Here is a 26,477-nt window from a genome sequence, read left to right as displayed (position 1 = left end):
CATATTCCCATCAATAAGGCTGCTACTCAAACAATCCTGCTCTTCTTTGAATTCTGCATGATATGAGCTTCTAAATATAGACGTCCCAATTCATATTTGATTATACTGATGAGTATGGCCTGAGGGAGCCTTAAGACTTTCTTCCATATGAAGCCTTTCAGATGGCAAAAGTCATCTTGCAGCAGACTATGGTGGATCTCGGCCCTATAAGTCAACATAGCTACAATTTTGGATTTATAGAATATCAAAAGTGGGACAATTGAGAATCTGCCAAATTTAGGATTAAAATTTCTCATCTGCGCAACAGCTTTTGTTGCCATTATATAAAAGCATTACATTATTGCCTTCTTACATGGGATATTAAGAATATCAAAGCCCAAGTACTCCATACTGTCCAATTCAACCACCTGTTCTCCACCAAGCCATGCCAATTTTTTCTTCACATGTTTTCCTGCTGTTAGAGTTATCAAATGTGTTTTTCAAGAATTGAAAATTAAATCATTTTCTATACATTATGTAGATAGGCTATTTGGCAGTCTTTGAATACCCACAAGAGTGCACTCTAGCAGGATAATGTCATCCGCATATGTCACCCATAATATTCTGAGAATTTGGGGGCAATGAAGAAGGCCTGCTTAAGGTGCTCTCACAGATTTGCCACATAGGCATTAAAGAGAAAGAATGAAGTCTTGGCAGAGGCCATTATTGTTCTTGATCTTGCCAGGCAATAATCCTTCCTGGTTCAGTCTAGTCCTGATTTCTGAATTGGTGAGCAGATGGATAAGTGGCACCAGCAGTCAATTTGGGAGTCCCCAATCTGCAGGTTTCTTCAATATCTTATTCTTAGGTAGCCTAGGGCTCAACACATTTTCTATAAAAACATGGAATGGAATCACTGAACATAAATATGTGTTAATTTCTACCTGTACATCCACAATTTCTTTCTCAGGTTTCCTACTAAAGCCACCTATATGCCTCTGGGCCCAAATCAATTGGTTTTTACCACCCGAGACAACAACCTTACACATTTTCTTTGTGGATCCTAACTGGTGAGGAAAAGAGAAGGCTGCTAACAATCTTGAGTGGTTGCTTGAAAAGCCATTTTTCACATGATATCTATTTTCCCCTGAACCTAGTTCCTCAGACACCGGAATAAAATCGATGAAAGATAATTTGTGTCTATCAGTCCATGTATTCCAAATCAGCTCACATTGTACTTTTTCCGCCCCAGCATACTCAGGTTCCAACCCTCAAAGAAATCCCACCCACTTTTTGCTCTGCCATGGGCATCAATGTGTTCTGATGGTGCAAGAAACATAGAAATGGCCGCAAAACCCTTGTGCGTGCCAAAACCCCTGAAAATAGCGCTCTGCAAAGCACTAAAAGATGGCTGCTCAATCTGCCATGCATGCTGTCAGTGGTGGAACAGAGATCTCACTCCTGAAATATGTCACTTGGCTCCACAACAAGTGAAAATTGAGTGCTCTGCTAAAGGAAATCCAAAAATCTTGCTTTAAATATTTTTTTCTTGGTTAATGAAACTGAAGAATGCTGGTACAAAACACCCTTAAGCATCCAAAATTTTTAATGGGTGCTACAATTCATTTAGTTCAAGAAATCATTGTGAACTTACAATGTCCTGAAAAGCTGAAAGTATCAAAGAAACATCCATATCAAAAGTTGCCTGCCTGTGGAATCTGTCAAAATCTCGACGCAGTACCCTCGGCCGCCTGAATGACAGCTGTCAGAAGCCTGCATGATAAACTTTAAAACCTGTATAAACTGAAATCAAATGTTTTCAATCTAAGTGGCATGTTACTGAGAGCAATTTATGTTGTAATTGTTTAAGCCCATGGTTTAGAATCTGGAATAAGTGTGCTAGCTGCAAGTTTGAAATCACAAGTTGGTTTTAAGCTAAGGAAAAATACAAAAGAATTAACATTTAAATTCAAGCCTGGCTAAAAGCCACCCAAACTGGAATAACAGCTTTCCTCACAGATGCAAGTCCTCTCCCTCCAGTCCTCTCCAGCAGGATCTCACACCTAAATGATGATTATAGGGTGGGGGAACAATTTGGTCTGCAGTGGGGAAGGAGACAATGGACATCCTCCAGCTAAAGGAAATGCGAAGTGTGAAGGGTCGTAAATGGCCTCTGCCCAGGAGAAACAGGGAGGAGATGCTCCTGGGTCCCAGGGGGAGACCAAAGGGGTGGAGCTAAACAACCATTTGTTGCTTAACAAGGACAAAAGACACATTTTAAAAAGACTGATAATTTACTATGTAAAATTGTGCAAAATATAGAAATAACAGCATTGTTAATGTAATTTCTGGATGCATGGGTGAAAAGGCGCCAGAACTCTGTGACATGTTCTGGGAAGAAACGGCGGAAAAGGTGATATTACACAAAATGTATTTCTGATAGAAGTATGAAACTTCATACACGTATGCCCATGTTCAACACACACATTTGTAGAAATTTTCTCCTAAATTGGAGATTGTGTTCCGGATGAAAAGGGCACATTTCTGTCAAAGGCAGACACAAGATCCTACAGATTACATTACATTACATTTCCAGAACCAGAACCAACCCCAGAAACCTAAGGGGAACCAAAAGACAGCCAGGCTGTGCTGTACTGCTTGCCTGCTGACATAATTATCACCAGAACCAAAATATCCAATCCAGTCCTGTGCTGTGCTGTGACCAGAGCCATTGCAGATCCGATCCAGTCCTGTGAACAGACCCAGTTCAATCCGATGTGCCCAGCTGTCTACCCAGAACCAGATTCCCTTCTCTGACCAGAAATCTTGACGGACCAGAACCCTGACGGTTCCGTTTAAAAACATATATAGTGAGTATCTATAGATATAACTGTGTCACTAACATATGTACTGTCCATAGTTAATCCCTATCTCAAACCCACCCTATCTTGTCTTCAGAACCTGATATTGTTAGTAGTATTTTTGAAAAGTTAGAACTTTTCTTGCGCTGAGTTTCTCTTATTTGTTTTCTAAAATCATAAGTCAGTAGTATTGTGAGTAAATAAAGTGAATCCCAGAAAGAAATTGAATATCCACCATGCGAAGGGTTCCCTGGCCAGGAACTGTAGAGATTCATGTGTGGCATTCTCTTTTTCTATAGTCGTAATCTAGTGTAAGAAATCCCATTTGTCTTTTTAAAGTGCATTCCTGTTTCCCATTCTTGTGCCTGTCTTGAAACACGACCTCCACTAAAACAGCCATAACTCGCTCAATCCTTGTGCTAGAAACAAAATGTCAACTTCTGCTTGTAGCTAACATCCACAGCTTCAATTCTAAAACTGCATCCCAAATCCATGCGTTTCTGCTGTAATCGTGATTACCGCGCAATGAAAAGTTTGCAGCGAATTTCATTTTAGGGAAATTCTGACATGTGTAAAACAGCTTTTGATTGCTTCCGACTTTCATTTTAAGATTTCACATTGTTTCTTAGTATGAAATCATTGCTAGTGTGTGTGTGCAACTATCCAAAGCGGTTCCCATAAGAATATAAACAATTTCAGCAATTTAAACCATATTCAGTGTTTTTACCCAATCCACTCTCAAGATAGCTTTAAAACTATTCTGACCGCTTGCCAATCAATTCTCTTTTTCTCTTGTGTTGCTGGGAGGAAATTGGGATTGATATTTTGTTTGAATTCTGCCATTCCTGGATACCTGCTCTCTCTCCTCTTATATCTTTACGTTGCCTGTTGGGGGGTTGAGGGGTGTGCAGGGGAAAATAGTAACCAGACTGCTATTTGATCTGAACACACACACAAGTATTATTTCTGTGCTGAATTGTTTTGCTCACTATTACTACTTGTGTATTAAAGAGATTATTTAGTGTTACAACACCCCATTGGTGATTATTGTGTACCCATTAAAACATAGTGTGATTAATTTGTAAATACATAAATAAATATTTTAACTTTGCAAACCAGCCTGATTCCTGTTTCAGTGTGACCGGGGGGGGTGGGGGTTTCCAGGAGAGGGGCGTGATATGAGTGGTACATCGTTCAGAATAAAAGAACATTTAGACAACAATAAATAAGGATTTCAGTTGTGCATTAGACACTAGGCATTGACTTAGGTGTGTGTCGGATTGAAATCACTTACACATCGCAACCCGTAGGGGTCTTGCGTAGTCTTCTCTTTACAGCACTGCAACAACTCACTATATTTCAGAGGGTCACAGCCGTTTACATTAAAATTACCTGCTACTATACTAAAACATTCTGGTCGAACTTCTTTCCACCACGTCAGAATCTCATCAATATGGTCATTCAAAACCTTTTGGGTATGTTCTGCATAGATACAATACACATCAATAACTTGCTGGTGAGAACTTCCATGCCTCATAATTACATAAGCAGCCAAGACCCTATACAACGAGTCATCCACTGGTACTGAGTGTATAATAGGTTCATTATTTTTCTCAATCAGCCCTCCCTTTGGACGCCCTGCCAACCCACAAACCACCATCTGTTGGCAGATTGAGTAGACATCCATAATCACTTTTTTCAAATGGAAGGTTTCTTGTAAAATTAAAAGATCATGTTAATTCAGCTCCATACAAGAGACCTCCTGGCCAAGCAAATGATAGAAACCTCTCGTATGTCAAGAGCAGAGGCTAAATAATTAAACCTATTCTATGCCCTTCCCTGATGTGCAGAGGCAGTGGGCGGGACAACCATAGTTATCAATTTGATTTACTTCTTTGCTTTGCACTTCAACCTCCCTCCTTCCCAAATCTTGTTTCTTATTTTTGCCTCTAATTAGGCTTGCCTTTCTGGTGTGCGTCACCCAGTCATTCCCATTGTATCTTTGCCAGGAGGGGTGCATAGAAGGGTCTGATATATTGTGGATGTCAAAAACTCTTGACGGATTTCATCAATAGAGAATAAAATTCTCTCTCTAGTCAGTCGTGAGCTAACCGTAACCTTTACCACATCCCACCTCTCACACTCGCAAAATTCTGATCGGTCAATGTCACTACAGCAGATTTACTTTAGACCTGGAATAACATTTAGAATTGCCAAGACCCAGGGTATATTTAGATACTTAAGGTCAGGGTCTGCAAAATGTCTTCCATAATGAAGCTTTTTTGGAGTTCATTACAGGGCTCTGCCTCTAAAGGATGTAACCAGACATGACTTTTCATATGATCTTTCTTCAATGTATCAGCACCCTCCACTGTCTGATATTCGATACTGTTAATATTTGCAGGTTCACCCCCAAGATTTGCCCCCGCAACCCTCTTAGACTCAAATGGAAGTGCAGCAATCATCTCTGCCAAGTTAATTCCCACACTGTTCTTCTGGCCGATGTCTCAATTCCTTGTCCATGGTTTTATGAACTTTATAGAGGCCCTGGCCCTGCTGCATTCTGGCATTAGCAGGCCTATGGGAGGCTTCCTCGCCTTGTAATGATTTCTGGGAGAGTGTTCCTAATTTAGTTATCCAAGGAGGAGCCACAGATGAATTCATTTGAGTAGGTCCTTCAATGAGGGTCAAATGGGTTTTAGCGAAGAGATTAGCCAATCACCCCCCCCCCCTCCAGCACCCTCATAACAGCACGCTCCTTAGGTTCTGACAAGGGGTCATGCTTCTCCCACCCCAAATATGGAGCCTCTTTTGGCATGCTCACAATATCTTTAACAGGGGCAAGAAGCCAGTCGTTGATCTTCAAACTTTGTAAATAGATCAATAGACACTTCCCATAACTCTCTGCAAAAAAATCTTCCTACCCTGTACTCGAGGGGAGACTTTGATGTGTTACAAGAAGTTGAGGGGCCACCATACTAGGGGATGGGATTTCCTTGTCTTTTTGAAATAGCCCCACACCCTCAATGTCATTTAGTGAATATTGAGAGGCTATTTCACTGCATCCATTCATTTTTGTTGTGCTTCCATCCTTTAGATATATTGGGGCAATCTTCAGCCCTTCCTTCTTCAATGTATTGTTTTTTCCTTTACTTGCAGGCCCAACTCTAAATGGTCATGTATTGCTTTTACAAACCCTCTGGAGGATTTGCTGTTCACTTCTTGGTCTTTTGGTTTTTGTTTATTTTTCCATATGGGACATATGCCTCCTGGTTCTTTTTCCTTCATGTTTTTTTTACGGTTATTGTTCTCTTTTTCTTGGTTCAGGGGACTTTCTTGCAAGAGGGTGTGTGCACTTATTATCACTGATTGGTCAGAGCCAACCTCCAACTGCAAAGGTTCCTCCATTACTTCTGTGTAAGGAGGGGTGTCCAGAAATTAAGAGGATTCCATTCCTACTTCTGTCAGTGGACAGGTTCCTGCCTGACCAAAGTTCCAGATAGAATCAGCACACTTAAGTCTGCCCCATTTGGTTCTGATTCTCCTGGAAACTAAGTAGCTTCACTAGGTTACTTACATCTGAGGAGGGACTTATTGCTTGTCCTAAGAGTAATTTGCTTTTAAATATCTTCTATTTTTAGCACAGACTCAAGCACGTGTATGTGGAAGGGCAGTAAATCGAATTCCTTCTGTATGTCCACCAAATTTGTGACGATGCCCAAAACTTCATTTTTAAAGAAGAATTTCACTTCCACTCTTTTGGGCAATGTTTCTATAAGTTTTGAGAGACTGTTTATTTGTTCAGTATTTTTCCTATTTTCTTCTTTAAGGATATCAAAAATCTTTACCAGGGATGATAGCACAAAACTGAATGCGGCCAAGGTGTGGGGGCCTGTTGTTTGTTTTCTGACGAATTAGAGTATTCTATAGAACTCGAGAGGGAGGATAGGTCATGGTCTCAAGATGCTAAATCTTGGTTGGATTATTAAAGAGTTCAGGGGTATTCGACAGAGAGTCGGTTAGAGACAGTGTCGGTCAATTCACAAATAAGCCATCAGCTTTCTAGTTTTCCGCTGAGATTCTATTTTCGCTGTGACCATACATATAGCTTTCTGGCCCCCATTAATTAGTATTGCACACAGGGGGCACATTTCAACATTCTCCATGAGTTATTAGGGAAACATTCCACAATTTTCTTCAGGATCAATTAACTATTTATGCTAAAGTCCAGACTTGATGTACCAGCAAGGAAAACCTCTTTAGCGTGTCTTATGCCCAAAGATACATGGTTTAAGTCTAGACTAACTCTGTTGGACTGAAGGAGGTCGAATTCATTATATACTTGTTCAGTTTCCTGCGAGGGCAGAAAATTAGTCAAATCATCTAGTGAGGTAACTCCCCCTCTGCCATGACTTGGTAGATTCATATTGACTGTCATATTGACCAACTTGTTCTTGTACTCACCTGGCCAATTCCTCTTCAGTCAACGTTTAAGTTACCTCACTTCCAGTTGTTTTAGGGAGTCTTACCCCAGGGACCACAGCCCAGAGCCTCTCTACATAGACAGCGAAGACAGACCTCCAATAGCCAGGAATGACAAACATTCTGTCACAGTGCCCACGGAAAACACTGTAGGCAAACTGTGCGCACTCCGTGCTGTCTGCAGCATTTTAAAGGCTTGTTCTGTCTCTTCCTCTATATAGACTGCAAAGGCAGACCTACAATATCCAAACGTTCTACCCAGGGGGGTTGCTAGGTCTGGAAAAGATATGGAGCTATGCTAATTTTGAGACTGTTGGGACTGGGGGCTAGCAAGACTTTTTGGTTGTAACCCCTGAGCTTCTATCCGGGGCTACAACCAAAAGACCTGGGGCTATAGCCCCTCAGCCCCCACCCCTAGCAATGCCTCTGGTTCCACCACAGAAACCATGTAAAACACTACAGGCATACAGCACGTGCTCCGTGCTGTCTGTAGTTATTTAAAGGCTTGTTCTGTCTCTTCCTCTACATAGACAGACCTCCAATATTCAGGAATGACTGGACATGATATGGAGCTACTGCTAAAAGCTAGCAGGTTCCATAGGCCTCCTAGGCATTAGCTCCAGCATGGAAATCAGATGCTGGCATTAGTGCATGCTTTTTAGGCTGGTGGAGTATAAGGTGAGGCGGAAACGGTCACTTTGGTCTTTGCCTTGGTCTTTATCTTTAATAAATTGAAGATACCTCATATTGTTAAAACAGCTGCAAAACTATGTAGTAGAAAAATCATTTGTATCACACCTTTCACCATTAGTATGGTCACAATGCCCTGTAGGTCGAACGCACTCTGGGAACCAGAGTCTGGTATGGGAAGACATTTGAAGAGGTGCTAGTATGCCTTTGTACAAATTGGACAGTGCTTAGGATATGAGGGGTGGCCAAGTCACTGCTAGCCACAGATGGCAAGCTGGCATGTGCATGGGTGGTGATAAGTGGTCTAGAGGGGGGTACGCGAGAGCAGGAGAGAACGTTTGTGTGCAACTGCATATCAAATTTTTGTACTGAATGGTAGCTGCATTCTTAAGGCAGAGGTGTTGTGCAAAGTGTCTTCAGATGGTGTATGATGACAGACGTGTGCAGGTCTGCATCCATGCCTTTAGCTTGTTTCCCTACGCATGGAGAGAAAGAGGTTAAATGCATGGAATTTTTGTTGTAAATGGTAGCTGCATTCTTAAGGCAGAGGTGTTGTGCAAAGTGTCTTCAGATGGTGTATGATGACAGACGTGTGCTGGTCTGCATCCATGCCTTTGGCTTGTTGCCCTATGCATGGAGAGAAAGAGGTTAAATGCATTTAAAATTCTAAGAAGTGACCCATAATTAGTATGGTGGTTAAACACTAAATCATCTTGCCTTAATGTAGGGCTAAAATGTGCATTCTCCTAGGATCAGCGTGAAAGTTACCATCAACATTCTTCTAGTTTCAATATATGGTTATTTTCTACATTCTTCAGGATTCCAAGCCTCGCTAACATTCTTCATTTCACCCAGGTTCAGTATCCATGCTGGAATGTATAATTAGCTTTTGATTCCATACAGGACTATTCTGTGTACACCTAATTCAGTGCAATGGCTACACACAGAGTTCATCTTGAGGTAATATAGTGGCTGCATTCCTCAAGGATCTGGAATGGAGTGATGGCTACTTTACATGGGTATCTAGAATCAATACTGTATTCTTCATTCATATAGATTCAAGCCTGGCTGCTTTCTTCAATCCACAAAGACCTGGGAATAAGTGACGGCTACTTTGCAAAGGTATCTAGAAGCATTTGGTGTATTCTTCATTCACTTAGGTTAATTCCTGGCTGCATTCTTTAATCATTTATTTATTTTATTTTATTTTATTTGGATTTATAAAGCGCCCCGCTGCCAGTAGGCATTGTGGCGCTATTACAGAATGTTCATTTAATAACACAGTATACAAGTTATAGCCTTTCATGTCCAATAGTAAAGGTTAACATGGCATAGCTGGTGGTGTTCCAAGGTTACAAGGGAACAATTGGTTTTAGGCAATACATTACCCACTGGTCTAGTTAAATAGCTTTGTTTTGAGCAGTTTTCTGAATATTGTAAGGGATTCTTCATTTCTTAGGCTGGGTGGGAGCGTGTTCCAGGCTTTTGGGGCTATGACTTCAAAGCTGGTGCTGCCGGCTTTCGCTCTGTTGAAGGCCGGGACTGAGAGTAAGTCAGCGTATTGGTCACGTTTTGGTCTGTGGGCCAGGGCGTGGTGAACTATGTCTGTAAGGTATGCCGGGGCTGTCTGGGCAAGGCATTTGTGCGTGATAGTGAGGGCCTTAAATGTTATGCATTCTTTGATGGGGATCCAGTGGGCAACTTTCCTTGCTTGGGAGATGTGCTCTCTTCTCGGGATGCTCAGAGCGGCTCTAAGGGCATTGTTCTGTGCAATTTGTAATCTGTTTATGTTATTTATGGATGTGCCTAGGAGTAGGATGTTGCAATAGTCAAGTTTTGCGCCAATTGTGTCTCTAGCAATGTTGAGACAGTTTTTTGGTGATAGGTGGGGTTTTACTGCATTTATGATTTTAGTAGTGAGTAATCATATATTGTGAGCACACTGGTTGGACTGACAATCAACTTTAAAGAATGCAGTTTATGTGCCTTAACGTTCGCCTTGAAGCAATGCAACCCCTGACAATTAGATTTAGGGCGCTAGGTCGTACCTGGCCCTTCTGTCGTTTGGTTTTGATGTCTGGATGGGGAATCCCACTGGAGTAGGTGCAAGCTGTAGATGGGAGTTGTTCCTGATAACCTCCCCATCCCATGCTGATCTCCCAGGCATGAGCATCCTTGCTGAGCCATTGAGTGTGAGTCTTCTCCGGTCACAAAACTTGACTGAGCTCAGGGAAAGAACAGGAGAGGTGGGGGTCATGTTGCTTGAGAGAAGAGCCAGGTTTTTAGGGTCTTACTGAAGGTGAGGTGGTCCTCTTTGAGGTGGAGGTTGAGAGGGAGGTTGTTCCAGATTAGGGGTGCTTGAACTGAGAAAGATGCTCTTCCTAGTTTGGTGGAATTGAATGGGGGGATCACAATTAGGTGTGCAGACCCAAATCTGAGGATTCTGTTGCGTTGGTAGAGGGAGAGTTTGTTTTGGAGGAAATCAGGGCTTTCTTGTGGAGAGCATGGTGGGTGATGAACATGGCTATGATAGTGACCCTTCAGCCGATAGGATGTCAGTGGAGCACCTTGAGCGCAGGGGATATGAGTTCTCTTAGAGAGAGGACAAGAAGTAGTCTTGCTGCAGAGTTTTTTTTTTATGTGTTGGAGCTTTCTGAGCTGTGAGGCAGTGGCCCCTAGGTAGAGGGAGTTGTTGTCATCCAGCCTAAAGAGGATGATGGCCAGAATTGCAGAGATCCTATGAGGGTAAGAGATAGGGGAAGATTTGCATGAGAATATGGAAGTAATAGTGGCAAGAGCTGGAGACAGCATTGATGTGGTGAGAGAGAGAAACGTCTGAACTGAATGTGCATCCCAGGTTCTTTACTGAGGTGGATGCTGCGGGAATGGGGCCTGAGGATGGCAGCCAGGGGGTAGGTTGGTGGAGGAGAGCTGTCTTGCCACAAATCAGGATTTTGTTTTTGCCTGGATTGATGAGGTGTTTGGCCATCATCCAGTGGTCGATGTCCGTGAGGCAGGATGCAAGGTCTTGGTGCGTAGAGGCCAGGCAGTTGGGAATCTTGAAAATTATCTGAGTGTCATTGGCATAGTTGTATCAGGTAAGGTTGTGGGAGCGGGTGAGTGTGGAGAGGGGGCTTAGGTAGAGGTTGAAAAGGAGGAGGTGGGTGTCCCTTGAGGCACCCCCTGAGTGACAGGGCTGGTTAGAGAGGAAAAAGGTGATAAATCTTAAAACAGATTATGTTTAATGTTGCTGAGAGGTCAAGGAGGATGAGCGCAGGGCATCCTTTTGAGTCTGCTTTTTTATTTTCATGTCATCCCAGATGGAGACAAGGGTGGAATTGGTTCCATTGAGCTGTCTGAAACTAGATTGGGCAGGGACAAGGAGGCTGTGGAATTCTGTGTAAAGGGAGAGTAGCGAGTATGCCGTGCGATCTAAGAGTTTGGCAATTAAGTGGTTGTATTGTATTGTATTGTATACATATTTGTAGAAGGTGAACAAAAGACTGAGAGACATCAAGGTGCTGGAGGGAGTGAGGGAGAGAGCAAATTTACAACGGAAGGGCTATGACAGATGGGAGTTTAGACTCTTTTGAAAGAGAGAGCATTCTTAAATGTTACGAAGCTCAGGCAGCAGGACATTCCAGAGTGTGGGAGCAGGCACCGTAAAGGATCTTCCTCCAGCTCTGGCCCGGTGGAATCTGTGAATGCTCAGCAAAGATTGATTGGCCGATCGAAGAAGCCTGCTAGGTTTATAGGGGACTAGCCTAGATCGTAGAAACTCAGCCCCAGTATTGTGAGTGGCACAATGAACAAGAACGAGGATTTTTAATTTGATTCAACTCCTAACTGGGAGCCAGTGAAGGTGGCAAAGTAGGCCCTAGGAGTGTGTAAGTCTGGAGCAAGAGCGAGGTGAGCTGCTGCATTCTAAAGAGTCTGTAGCCATTGTAATAAAGTCTCAGGTTGGCCTAGATATATTCTGTTACAATAGCCTAGGGATCCCATGATGGATGCAGTCACAATCTTTGTTGGAGAGTGGTCTGTAGATGGATGGGAGAATGGAGCCAAGGGTTGGTTTTTAGAGTAAAGGTTCGACATAAGAGGTTTTGAAAGTTGAAGGGAATACACCTGCTGTTAAAGAGAAGTTAATTATTGATTTACTGATGCTGCCTGTGCAATTGGAGGAAACAATGTTTTTAAGAGCAAAGGGGTCTCTGGGGGATCCTTAGGGGTGGATACTGGAGAGTAGATTCAGGAATTTGAATGCTAGATGGAGGAGAGGGAGCAGAAGAGTGGGCATGGGGGGCAGGACAGGAGGGTTGGAAGAAGGAGAGGGTGAGCTTGAGGGAATGTTGCTAATCTTGACCTGATGGAGAGGTTTGTTTCGATGGAAATGTTATTAAGGTGGCCTGACAGGGCATCATACAATGATTGGGAGTGAGGGGTGAATGAGGAGGAGAAGGGAGAGGCCTTTAATTCCACAATGATCTTGTGGAGTTCCCTTCTGGGGTTGAGGGTGTTGGATATTCGGGAACCATAGAAAGTTCTTTTGGCTTTCCTGAGTTCGGCCCTGTAGACCCTGATATGCATGGCAAGGATGGCGTTAATAGTGGTTGGATCAGCCCGCTATTTAAGTTCCAGGTGGTGATTGACGGTTATGAGGGATTTGAGGGAGGGTGTGAACAAATGTGGTGAAGGGCCTGCTCTGTGGTAGGGGGATCTGAAAGGGATAAGGGGGCAGAGGGCATCAGAGTGCCATTGGTCCAGAGTTTGATGGATGAAATTCCTCGTAGGGGAGTGAGAGTGGGAAGGGAGCAGAGCAGGGAGTTAGCTAGGTAAGGGGAGACAATTGACCATTGTGCACACCTTTTACACATGGTTTTTATACCAGTATTAACACTCTGGAGATGTGCACAAGGACCCTGATAGCTTCACCATCAGATGTGTAGTCTAGTGCAAAGGTTATATATCAAATGACGCTGCAAATCATACATTACATTTTAGAGTACAAAGCAAGTACATTACTAAATACTGAACTACAGTGGTCTGTATTGAGTAAATGTATTTCAGCTAGACTTTATTTGCAACAGCCCTGTACTGTGCATCACTTCAGAGGCGGTGCATATAATTCAACAACTTCATATCTGAGTTTTGCTTTGATCGGAAGAGGCAGATAAATATCATATCATAGGAGGGGCCCAGAGAAGAAGGAGACGAAGGATGCACACTTGAGAAGGCATCATGAAGCAAAACACACACAACAGACTTAAAGTTAAAAATAAAATAATGTATTCAATCAAATGTCACGTTGGTAGAAGGCCTAACTTGCCCTATACTAAGGTGAGATGTCCCTACCGGAACGAAACTAAGGAAAGTCTGAGTCAAAGAGTTCAACTTAAAAGTTTTTCTGTGTCCACAACCTATACTTGCTCTCACAACTAAAGCTAACCAATGTGTGGGGATATGAAAACCAAAAGAAATAGAGTTCAACTCAAAGTTCTGAGTTTCTTCCAGCTCGCAGCTTTCTCTCAGCTCCCCTTCCCCACACATAAGAAAGTTCCTCAAAATAGTCTCAAGATTAGCTTTCTCCAATTCACAGTAATACAGTTCAATATTGTCAAAACCAATGCGCGGGGTTCCTTTCCCCAAGTTCCAAGCAACACAGTTCACATAAAACAAAAGATCTTGAGACTTTGTTCTCAGGATCACACAATGTAGCTCCTTAAGTCTAAGGGTTCCCTTCACCAAGACTTTCACTTCATCATCACAATGGGGGTCATTCTGAGTTGGGCGGTAAGGGTTTATGGGCACCGGTAAGGATGCCGGTGCCGGTAAACCCTTACCGCCCTATTCCGAGGTCTCTTAGCGGGTCCCAGCAGGAATGCTGGTCTGACCAGCCGTTCTCTGCGGGTCCCGTTAAGGGACCTTAGAGCTAATAATTATTAGCACCTTCCCCATTCCCAATGAGCCCTATGGGGGCTCAAATGGGAATGGGGAATGGTTTACTGAATGGGGACTTACCGGGTCCTCCAAGGTCAGAATGACCCGATAAGTCCCCATTCAGTCAGACCGGTCCCGGGTTTGGGGACAGCCATGGCGCTAATAGCATCATGGCTACCTCCAAACTCGTAATGACCCCCAATGTCTTTGAGTTTTCAGCATTTAGGGCTCACCGGCCTAGGCACAGTTGTCAGACCAAACGGTCCACCCATCACAGGTCACGCAAACAGGATCCCTGACTTTTGGCCTCTTGACTTTGATGTGTTGCTTTACAATCACCTGGCTTTTCCTTGTCAGCCTCTTGGCTTTGCCACACTTGTCACACATCCTTTACAGTCTTTGGGCCTTAGCACTCTGAATACATTCATAAAAGTTCAATTGAGGGTGTTTTACTCACGCTCATCTTCTTATGACTCTCTGTCATGCTTGTGCCTTTTTCTGTTATTTGTTTTCACCTGAGCATTTGGGTTATTTACTTTATTTGCTTGGTTAATTCCATCCAACACTTAGATTGCTACATTTCAGGATTTCATTTAATTCAGTGTTCGATAAGCATTCATGCCGCTTATTTGCACAGTTCCCCTCCGTGCGGTATTCAATATTCATTGGTTTCACTATATTTTTAAGTACCATTCGGTTCAGTAATCAGTAAGTATTAGTTTCACTTAGTGTTAAAGTTACATAAGCATTGTTTCACTTAATTTTTAAAGTTCCAGTTAATTTGGACTTCAATAAACATTGTTTTTGCTAAATTGTAAAGTTCCACTCATGCGGCATTCAATAAATGTTGTAGGAGTGCCCCGGTGTTCGAGTGTCTTCCACTGAAACTCACTGGCTTGTGCCGTCTACGTCCGATGGATTCCTCTGATTCTCCTTGGAGGGAGGATAGCTCATGGGCAATGTGCTCACCTTGGAAGCAAGCTGTCACGGAGCACCACAGATTCGATCCCCGGGTCCACACTTAATACCTCTGGGTATTAAGCACATTATAAATAACCTATCAACACTGTTCTCTCCTTCACCGTTGAAGCTGGGAAACTCACCCCTTTGCACTCCGCTCGCCTGCCGCTTGTCTTTCTCAGCACGCCGGGACCCGGAATGCTGCTTTCTGGACGCAAATGGAGTCCTCTCTCCTTGGTGCTCTGTCACACTTCCTGTTGCTCAGCATGGTTCAAGGAGGTTCCCAGACTGCTAAAACATACACAGCCCACTTACAGACTTTGTAAGTCTTCTAGGAGGTTTGCAGCTTTTCTGGCTCCTCATCCGTTTCCACCATGGCTTCCTCCTCTTAAGCATGGTCCCCTCTGGTTTCTGCCACACTGACCTCCTTCTTGCTTTCAGCTCTGCTGCACTGGTCCCTTGTTATACACCTGAAGCCCCTTGACAGGCTGCAGTAGTGGATCTTTCATTAGATTTGCTTGACCTAAGTTAAAGGGACATGCCTGACCCCCATGGCTCCCAGTTGTCATCTTCGCTGACCCAGTAACAAAGTGGCAAAAGGGTGTAGTGTTCATTACTCTTAGTTGTGTCTTCTTCTCCCAAGTACTGTCAAGTGTCAAGTATGGAGAAATTAGTGAAGCAGTTTTACAATAACCTATACAGGTTGGAGGAGATTTTAGTTGTCTCAACAGTATAAGGAGGAAACATTGTCTCGCCTGCTTTAGTCTTACCCCATGTTTTCTTGATCCTTCTTCGGATGTTTCTACAGTGATACCATCTTTGGCTAATTTCCAGGTTCGTGAGACAGGGATAGCAACACCCCATAACCACCTATGGGTATTTGGTTCTCCCTGAAATGGAAATGTGGAATACTGTGTCTCACCTGAGGATACCCCACTCCCAGTTCCCAAGGACCCTCCATCCAGGTGATTTCCCCTCGCTTCTCCACACTCAGGGTTGGACTCCAAGAGTGATGGCCTTTCCCTGGCAACCTGAGAATAGGATCCAGGGTTTTTCGGAGTGGGAATACCCTCAAATCTCTCACAGCAGCCAAACAGTAACACTCAGGAGGAGGTTGATATGGGTTGATAAGTAAATGTTTTTACCACATGTATTGACTTTGGAAGACCGAAGGGCTGATTCATTTGATCCTGCTCGGATTAAACCCGTGACCGCAGGTTCCAGAGAGTTTGTCTACGTGAGCACTTATATTCGCTGAGCAATCCCCATGGTATCACCATTTAACTCTGCTGATCCTGACTCTCCTCAGTGGCATGGATATGGTTAAATCAAGTAGCTCTGAAAAAGATGAATTCGGCACAGCTGCTCTGAATAGCTAAAGTTTGCAATGCCACATGTATGCATGTATTTTAGTTAAGAAGGTGCAGAGCACTAAACGGGTCTGAGAGCAGCCAGAAATAAGAGGGAGAGAAGAGGTTTTTGGAATGGGAGTTTTTGCCGCAATACATTTCGTCGAAGGGGAATTAGTAGCTTTTTTTTACAGCAAATATATGTGGAAAAATCAATGTATTCCAGCAAATCACCCTAAACCGTGGATGTTAGGGGTGGTTTAGAAGAGCTACCAGGAAGTGAAGTGGGTTCAAGTATATTGAATTTATAATACATTTTCTAAACTGAAAATATATTGTGAAGTCCCGTTTCTACCAGGATCCGCCTGTAATTCTTAATCAAATGATCTCTTATCAATGCTTTACAGCCCAGTTGTTAGAGACTTTCTTGGCTGCATTGCTTTACGTTTGTCTATGGAAGGAACTAGGATTAATGTGATCTTTCACAGGTGCTCCTGCGGTCTGATTTGGATCCAAAATGACTCCTTCTCGTGCTGGACAAATGAGTGCAAACTTTAGGGTCAGTGGAGAACACCAATATGGCAGTGCCAAGTGCTTTGCAAATGATAAAGTCATCGCAATTTCAGATGTTAGGAAATCTACATAATTTGAAAATCTCTCTGTGTTGCAAGCATGTGCCTAGAATGTTATAATTACCCATCTGAATTGTTGTCAGTGCAATTAATTACCTTAGAGTCAGACCTGTCGGATTCACATTTCAGTGGTTGGGAGCTCAGGCAACTTCGTCTAGCTAACTACATTAAATAAGAGAGGGGGACATTAACAGCCATCAAAATTATCAAGTTGTGGCTGTGGTTCTATAGAAAAACGTTCATGCATTACAATGTTGGCTTCCCAAAAGAATAGATGTCAGGAAGATAAACCACAGTTATAATCAACAATAGATTGTTCGTCTGGCCGTACTATAGAAGTGGACACCTTTAGGATCATAACAAGAACTTAGTGATGTACAAAACCCAAAAGGAAGGGGAGAATTAAATTCACAACAGAAGCCTGAAGTCCATCCCCGGATGTCCTAAGGATTAGTGAAAGGAGGATAGGCTGGTCTTGAAAGCAAGACCACGCAGAGCAACAGAGGTTCTAATCCAGTATCCGCGCTTAGAAACCGAACTTAGGTACGGTATTAGGCGCGTTATAAAAAAACAATTAAATAAATAATACAAAAAACCCGACAAGCTTACATTTTAAGCTCCTCCCAGCTTGGCAAGGATTTAAAGCAAATCAAACATATATTGTGGACAGCCCACTTTGAGGAGGTATGCTGGGATGAATAAAGAAAAAAAGAATGTACAAAGCTAATCGTTGCTGGCTGCCATATGCCAAGTGCAGGATGGCATGCCCACATAATGCCATCATATGCCTGTGCTAGCAATCCCATGGCATGGTAGAATCCCACGCGTACTGCTGCCATCATATGCCATATGCAGCCGCACGTGCCCCACTGGTGCCTTCATATACCCAATAAATCACTGTAAGTAAGGCACAGCAGCAGCGGTAATGCCAACATGTGCCAAGTGGTAACTCACATACCACAATAAGGCGATCTCATGATTCATACTTCAAGTAAGCTATATCGCTACAGGCACTGCCATCAGGCGCCGCGTGCATCCTCAAATGCCCCAAAAATACCCACAGGGTATCCATAGTACATCCATATATCTGAGACATGCCAACACATATACAATAGCTCTTGTCATCTGCAGCCTCAAACGTCCCAATAATGCCATTTCTTTCCTTGTATTGTCACTACATGTAAGGTCTAGCCTCATATAGGCAGGTGTTGCTATGAACTGGTAAGTGAATCATTAAATGCACACATAAGGCCATCATAATCTTTGCTGTAGTAACTGCAGGCATTCTGATATGATATGATATGATATGGCATTTGTAACGCGCCTATACACAAGTGTTTCGAGGCGCGACGAGGCAGGGAGGGGGGAACAAGGGGAAGACAGACAACGATCCTACTAGGCCAGGTAACATTCAGACCGCGCAAGTGCAGGGGTAGGGGAAAGGGAAAAGTGCAAGGGGGAGGGGGGAAGTGCAGTACAAAGTAAGTAGAATAAAATATAAATAAATAGGGCCAGCTGGTGGCAAGTGCAAGGTAAGTGCAGACAAGTGCTGGGGAGGGGGGGCTGTAGGGATACAGAGACAGTCCCGCAGTGCAGGGGTTGCCAGGGAGGCAGTGCAAGTGGAGAGTGGCTGGGCCCAGGACTGAGGTCGGTGAGAGTGGCCCAGTTGCAAATTCAGTGCAGTTTCAGTGAAGAATTTAGCAGGGGAGAGGGACAGAGAAAGCGGAAGCAAAGAGGAAGGTTTTGAGGTGCTTCCAGAACCGGAGATGGTTCTCCTCAAGTTTCAGGGAGGCGGGAAGGCTGTTCCAGAGGGAGGCCCCTGCCGCGGAGAGAGATCTACCCCCAGCTCGTTGCTTCGAGAAGCGGCTTTCCCTGAGGGACTTGGAGACGGATGAGCGAAGGGCTCGGGAAGGAAGATATTTAGGAAGAGAGAGTTGAAGGTATTTAGGCCCCAGGCCCCAGAAGGCCTTGTGGACAATGCAGAGGGTTTTGAACTTAATCCTCGGAGCCACTGGGAGCCAGTGTAGAGATTTCAGTCCTGGAGAGATACTGTCCCTGGGCTTGAGGCCAAGGACAAGTCTTGCAGTTCTGTTCTGGATGAGTTGCAGAGGACGGAGAGTGGAGGCAGGCAGATTGAGATAGAGGCTGTTACAGTAGTCCAGCTTCGAGAGAACCAGGGCTCGGGAGACAGTGAACTTCTGGGGGCAGGAGAGGAAGGGAAGAATACCTCTGAGGAGGTGCAGCTGGTAGTGTGACTTCTTAGAGACGTCAGATATGTGAGGAGAGAAGGAGAGTGTGGAGTCGAAGATGACCCCGAGGTTTTTTGCCTTGCAGGTAGGAGCAGGAAGAGGGCCAAGAGAGGCCGGCCAGAGAGCTGCAGGGAAGTAGGGAGTGGGCCGATGAGTAGAATCTCAGTCTTACTGGCATTAAGGCAGAGGTCATTGGCGGCACACCATTCCTGGATAGCAGACAGACAGTCAGAATTGAGGGAAGGAGAGGAGGAGGCCGAGGGTAGCCTGAAAATGATCTGGGTATCGTCCGCATAGCACTGAAAGTTGGGGCAGAGGGCGGCGATGCGGTGGGCAAGGAGTGCCAGATACTGGTTGAACAGCCAGGGGGAGAGATTAGATCCCTGGGGAACACCACAGGTGGAGAAGAAGATGTCAGAGAGGAAGGACCTAAGTTGGACCTGGAATGGTCGATTGGAAAGGAAAGAAGTCAGCCACGCCAGAGCCTGACCAGTGATACCCAGGTTATCACAGAGACCGTTGAGCAGGATGGCATGGTTGACAGTGTCAAAGGCAGAAGAGAGATCGAGTAGAATGAGAACACACGGAGTGTTGGAGTCGAGGTTCAAGAGCAGGTCATCATATATCCATATGTAATTTTCATATATCCATATGTAATTGTTATTGGTTATTTATAACGCACTTAATACCCAGAGGTTTCTAAGCGCAGACGCGGGGATCGAACTTGTCTTGCTCCATGTTGTCCTGCTTCCAAGGCGAGCGCGTTGCCTGTGAGCTATCCTCCCGAGATGTGCAGGTTCCGCTGTCACAGAACACCTGCAACCCGAAATGCTCCAATAATATAGGTGTATTTAATCATGTGTTTGCACGTTCTTCTACAGCTATCCCATGCCCAATGACAGAGAGACACAAATACAGTTAAAAACAAAATGGAAATGAATATGAATTCACCGACAACACAGAATTTATTTTTTCAAATGACAGAGACAAACATCTTAACAGTGTGGATTTATATAATGAAGAGAAAATACATCATTTGCTAATAAGATCCACAGTGGGTGAACTACAGCAGAGACAGCCTGCTTGGACACCTCAGCATGTTGGAACGGTCCACCTCTTGGGTTGTGCAAAGGATGTCACACTTGTGCAAAACTTGCTCTGTGCAAAACAAGGACGCAATAGGGATAGGATGGACTGGTAGGAGTGGTAAGTGGAGAGCAGGAAGGGGGCCACGAGCGGGGTAGGTGGACCTGGGAGTGGAGGGGGTTGGATGAGCAGGATGGGGCGGGAAGGTGTGGCAGGCGTTCTGGGGGTGTTCCAAAGATAATGACAGTTATTCCACGGAGGTAGGAGATTGAGGGTACAGGGACAGGGATTGAAGGAGTCTCCTCTGGAGGGTCATCTTGTGGAACGAGGTGCCCAGAGGAATGGGCAGAAAAATAGATCCTTTTTGCAACTCCTGTCTCGTGCAGGTGTAAGTGCAATGTAAGTTGTGAAAAAGATGTTTTAGAAGATGTCACATAGGAACATGTATGATGTGCACCTTTCGCATCTCCTTGCTTTAAAAGATTGTGCAACCACTGGCTATGGCCCATCTCACAGACAGATACACTTGTGGGTCAGAGATAAGTGCCTTGAGCCTAATACAAATCTAACACTAAAATCCAAAGGAAACCGTTTGAGTTGGCCTAGTCCTAGTCTTTTGCCCTCGGGCAAAAATATAGTTTTCATTGTACTAGGGCAATTGCTGCTCTAGTTCTAATTGCACTTACAGGAGTGTACACTTTGTGTTTTCGGGTTTTAGGTGTTGCCTGCGACACCTATAAGCCAACACTGTTGCAGGAAGTACAGATAGGGAGGAACCCCATATGAGGAAGGACCAGAGGCGTTGCTAGGGGGGCCAAGGGGGCTATAGCCCCTGGTCTTTTGGTTGTAGCCCGGGATAGAATCTCAGGATCCACAACCAAAAGGCTAGCTAGTCCCCAGTCCCAACCGTTCCAACATTAGCATAGCCCCGGGTCTTTTCCAGACCTAGCAACACTGCTGGGAAGGACACACGCATTCTGAAGGTGTGTTTTGGTTCTGTACCCACCCATTCACTGCCCATGGCTAAGGTGATTCCTATGGCCATGCCCACTCATTCCTGCCTCTCCTCGCCCAAAACACCTCTCATGGGAACTCTTTGAGCTCGCTTTAACAATCCTTGCCATCAATCCTTGCCAAGCAGTCTCCTGAGAGTTAATGACTTACTTGGTGAAATAAAAACGTCTTACCAGACCTGCCTTCAGCCACTTGATTCATAAGCACTCTGCATATCCTTCACTGAAGTCCGGTAAAACGAAGCATTGGCAAAGCCAACAGTTTTGGCATGTAACTACGTATTAATCATTTGCCTTGCACTTCTATTAGATGCCCAGGTACTCACACCGTTTTGCACCTTCAACTACCAATAATCGGTTAATACCCCTACAACAGTGCCAGGCCTGCCTGCCCAAAAACCCAAACAGTTGGCATTGCCAGTGCTTGTTTATATTACTGCACCAGTTTTCTAACAGAAAGTGCATTATATCACCTATTCTATACTTTTCTGCATGGAACACATATTGGGCAAATTGCACATTAGTGTCTGTCATGTTTCATTTGCAAAATATGTGACGTTTGCTGTTGATACTCTCTTGTCTTTGAACATTTTCAACAGACACCTTCTACACCTTCTTAGTTTCATGGTGCCAAGGGAGCATATCTACACCGCGCAAGCATTGCTCTCAGACATATGAGTTTCCTGCACCTCATAAGATTAGATCCTGCTGCAGGGACGATTTACGGCCTCATCACAAATGGGGAGGTATACCGGCTGGGATACGCCCAACTCTATTTGTGTTAGCGCCCACCCGTCCGGCTGTATTACCGCCAGAGGGTTGGCCGCTAACCTCCCCATTCCCCATTGGGAATTTTCAGTGCAAATACTGTGCAGTAATACCGCCAGTGGTAATTCCGCCAAAACATGCCAGACTCGAGATTGGGCGGAATGATAAATGCAGCAAAACCAACATTACCGCTGCATTTAAGGGCTACCGCCCAACTCATGATGAGGCCCATAGCCTTTCATCCTTTCGAGGTTGATAAATCATTTATAGAACTGGTAAGACTCCGACTCACTCAAAAGCCAAGTAGATCATTTTCAATGGGGCGGAGCATAACATAGAGGCATGAAAGCGAGGCATAATGCTTTTGGAGTATTTTGTTTTTAAATGTGTGTTTATACAATTTTCAATAACAGAGTCTCATCTAAGACCAAGAACTATAGATGCAATATATAAACATAAACAGCTAATTAAGTACATCACGTATATTGCAAAAACAGGAGTCATAAACAATCAGGAGACAAATAAAGCAAAGATAAGAGGAAAGCAGCGGAGGGATGAAGGTAAACAGTGAGCCAAACCTGAACAAAAAATACTCATACAATTATTAAAAAACAAAACAAAATTGACACTTATAAATCATTAAATGGGCCGCATATTGGAATATTTTTTAAACATCAGTACCTCGATTACGAAGTATGTGGAGTCATGGAATGGTAAGTGTACTACTGTGGGCAGCTCACAGTCTTGTTCACTCTCCCATCCCTACAGTTTGATGGACTGTAAGAAAAAGTCCCTGCAGCATATTCACACAATTTTAGTGAGCATGCAGGACTCGGGTTCGAACCCTGGCAGGGCAGACACACTGCTATTGGTAGTTTAAGTGCCATTAAATTGTACACACACAACAAATGTCAATGCACCGCTTAGAAGTACGAGACATCAAGCATGAAGCGCTATCTAATCACGTGATATTATGCCTAGACAAACAAAAGTCTACTCAAACACAGTATTTCCTGAAAGAATTAGGACATTATTGATGACAGACCAGTGTTCTTTCGTATGGTTTGTTTTATTTATTTAATTTGTAAAGTGCACAAACAACCCTGAGGCATTGAGGCGCTGTTGCTGGTAGAAATGAGGAAGCATACTAAGTCATGATATGATATGATAAGTTATTTATAACGTGCTTAATACCTAGAGGTTTCTAAGCACGGAACGGGGGATCAAACCTGTGTTGCTCCGTGTTGTCTTGCTGCCAAGGCGAGCATGTAGCCCCTGAGCTATCTTCCCGAGATAGCTATCCTCCCAAGTCATATAGATAGAAGCTTATAAGCACAGTAAGTAAACAGACAGGATCAAACAAAAATCAAAGATGCTAGAAGGTAGAGAAGTAACAACAATGTTGATGAGAAGAATGCTGACTATATTTACAGTACTAAAGGCTGTGTGGTATGTGACCATTTTTTTGTAATTGTGTAAGTGCAATACGAAATAAAAAGAAGGGACTGTGTGTGCCAAAAGTATGCTTTGTTCCTGTGTGTTCTTGGTTACTATTGCTACCTGCACCAGAAGGTGATGCTTGACACACACTAATGCACGCAGAGGGCATATAGAAATGAAGCGCCTGCATTGAGAGTCGCCTAGTGCTCCCTCTGCGTGACAGCTTTATGTCCTGTGGGTCGCACCCAGCTGAAACATTCCTTGCTCTTGCCTTTCCCTGCAGGTTTTGACCTGATGGATGCATTCAGCGTGAAAGAAGTGTTTGGAAAGAAGGAAGACGCGGCTCAAAGTTCTTACGTGCGCCTGGGAACGTACCCCATTGTGCAGCAAACCGAGTAAGAGCCCCTTGTTTTCATTTCTTTTCCGGGGTTTGTTTGGCCAACGTTGATGAGAACTATCATTTTAGAAATGTTATCTGTGTTTTTAAAAGAAAAAAGGCCGAAAACAACAAATCGTTGTTTTGCAATTTTGTGTATGCCAATATTTGTACAAAAACACATTCTTTTAAAAGTTACTTTGTTTTGGATGTGTTCAAGTTCAATATGCTTTAAACAGAAACCTGCCTGCGCATACAAAAAGAAATAAAACATTCCCTTGAAGACGAAAGTACGTTCCTCTTTGATGCCTTTAGCTTCAGTTCTATTAATTGTCGAATACATGTTCTTTCACTCAAGCAATAACCCTCACGGTTTGTGACATTACCAGTCAGTCCGGGGCCCAAGTTGTATACCTGATTGAAGCAAAGGCCTTAAGGAGGGACTTAGGGCCATAATACCTGACTGGTAATGCCTCCCTGTGACGTATTGGAGTACAAGGATGAGTATAGGCGAAAATGCTCACTTTGCGCACACACTTCTACAAACCAAGAGCCAATGCAAACTTAAATGTAAAACAGGAACGGTTAAGAGATAAACCTCCTGCACCTTTTGTGGTAACGTGGGCCGAGGGGAGGCTATGCTCCGAAGAGAGAAGTCCAAACAATCTTGACCTTCTCCCCCCCCCCCCCCTTCCCTCGCATCCGCAGTGCCATGGGCGAAGGAAGATTAACCTATTTTCGATCAGCAGGGAAGTTCATAAAATTGTACATGTGAGCAATAGACAGAGTTTCATGGCTGGAATTTCAAGAAAAACATCATGCATTCCCCCATTTTATTTAATTCACTTATTTATTCACTTCTAAACCGCGCCTAACCCCTAGGCTTCTGGATGTTGGTTGCAGGGAGTACAGTTGGATGGAAAATACCAGTACTTAGAAACATGCACAATTTTACATAGTCTGGACATGGTGCAGTGAATACAATGGTACAGGGGGAAGGGAAGTGCGATCCCTTAGATACATGAGCAAGTTACATGCATAGTATGATTTGGGGCGCAGGCATAGATTATTTTACAGTTTAGGAGTTCTTGGGCGAAGAACCACGTTTTAAGGCCTTTCCGAAAGGACCAGGAGGATGGTTCTGATCTGAGTGATGGCAGTAGGGCATTCCAGGGTTTAGCAGCTACTATGGGAAAGCTGTAACCCCCTGCCTTTTGCAATTTGAATCTGTGGATCTTTAGAAAGTGCGAGTAGTCAGCACAGGTCGATCTATTAGATAGTGATTTGAAGAATTTCTTCACCAGATATTTAGGTGCAGTGTTTGAAAGGCATTTGTGTGTTAGTGCTAATGTTTTAAACAAAATACGTTCACGAACCGGCAACCAGTGGGCGTTCTGTCTAGCAGAGGGAATGTGGTAATATTTTGAAATGTTCAGTGCTGCTCTTAGGGCATTATTTAGTAGGATCTGTAATTTGTTAATATTACGAGTGGTGGACCCTGCAAGGGGGGCATTGCAGTAATCTAGTCTGGACAAAATGAAAGCTCTGTCGATCGTGATGCAGCTGTCTGTAGACAGGAAAGGTCTGTAGGCATCGGTGAGTTTCGAGGTGTATGCTGCGGCAGAGGTGACAGTCTTTACATGTCCAGTTAGTGATAGCAATCAATCCAAGTAGAATCCCAAGGTTTTCACTTCTTTTGAGACTGGGATAGTATTGCCGTCAATGATGAAGGATTTGTAGGTGCTGTTAAGTTTGTTTAAGCGTTTTTGTGTTCTAATAAGGAGCAGTTATGTTTTCTTGTCATTCAAACACATAGGGCCTCATTACGAGTCCGGCGGTAACTGCGGCGGTAAAACCGCTTGGTTACCGCCAGACTCGTATTACCATTCCGCCTCCGTGATTCCCGGAATTACTGGGGCATTACAACCCCGGTTTTCTGGGAATCATGGAGGCGGAATGGTGTTAATCCCCATTCCCATCGAGTCCTATAGGACTCGATGGGAATGGGGATCATGGATCATGGAAACACCGGCAGCATCTCGTAATGCTGCGGGTGTTTCCTCGTCTGCCTGCAGGCGGGCGGTGTTCTCCGGACTGCCTGAGTTGTAATGAGGCCCATAGATTGTTGAGCCATCAAAGCCTGGATAGTATGGTAGATTTTGCTCAGTACATTGTAATCAGTCTCGCAGGAGCCTGAAATGGGAAGGAGGATCTGGGTGTCACCAGCGTAATTAATGTATGAGGTACTCATGGTGTTGAGGAGGTTGAAGAGGGGCTTTGTGAAGATATTATATAGTGTCAGGGAGACACAAGAGTGTTGGGGAACTCTGCAGGTGACTGGGTCTGGTGGGGTAGCGGTGGAGAAGACACTCATTGGTCTGTTTGATAGGAAGGATTCAATCCAGGCTGTTACTTTGGTGGAGAAGTTGACCGCTGATGAGAGGTGTTGGCAGAAGATTTTGTGGTCTACCAAATCAAAGGCAGCAGAGAGGTCCAGTAGGAGGAGGAGGGCTAAGTTTTCATTATCTATGATCTCATCCATTTGGATTTTGAAATCCAGAAGTGCTGATTCCGTTCCGTGACCAGGGCAGAAACCGGATTGGTGGAATCCAAGGAGGTTGGTTGTTAGTTTCCAGATATTTTTGGATTTGCAGG

General features: G+C 44.0%; 1 protein-coding gene across 1 annotated transcript in view; it reads left to right on the top strand.

The window, feature by feature from the left end:
* The window catches only part of COL22A1 (collagen type XXII alpha 1 chain), a 1,250,061-nt gene that overhangs the window by 446,996 nt on the left and 776,588 nt on the right, over window positions 1-26,477 (top strand). The window contains exon 5 of the mRNA XM_069621676.1: window positions 23,730-23,841. Coding sequence (XP_069477777.1) covers window positions 23,730-23,841 — 112 coding nt within the window. The remainder of the gene's footprint in view (window positions 1-23,729; window positions 23,842-26,477) is intronic.

This window comes from Ambystoma mexicanum, chromosome 5q (assembly GCF_040938575.1).
Source record: "Ambystoma mexicanum isolate Mex_15411 chromosome 5q, UKY_AmexF1_1, whole genome shotgun sequence".
In the NCBI taxonomy this organism is placed as follows: Eukaryota; Metazoa; Chordata; class Amphibia; order Caudata; family Ambystomatidae; genus Ambystoma; species Ambystoma mexicanum.
The sequence above is the reverse complement of the archived record's forward strand: the minus strand, read 5'-3'. Positions and strand labels throughout refer to the sequence as shown.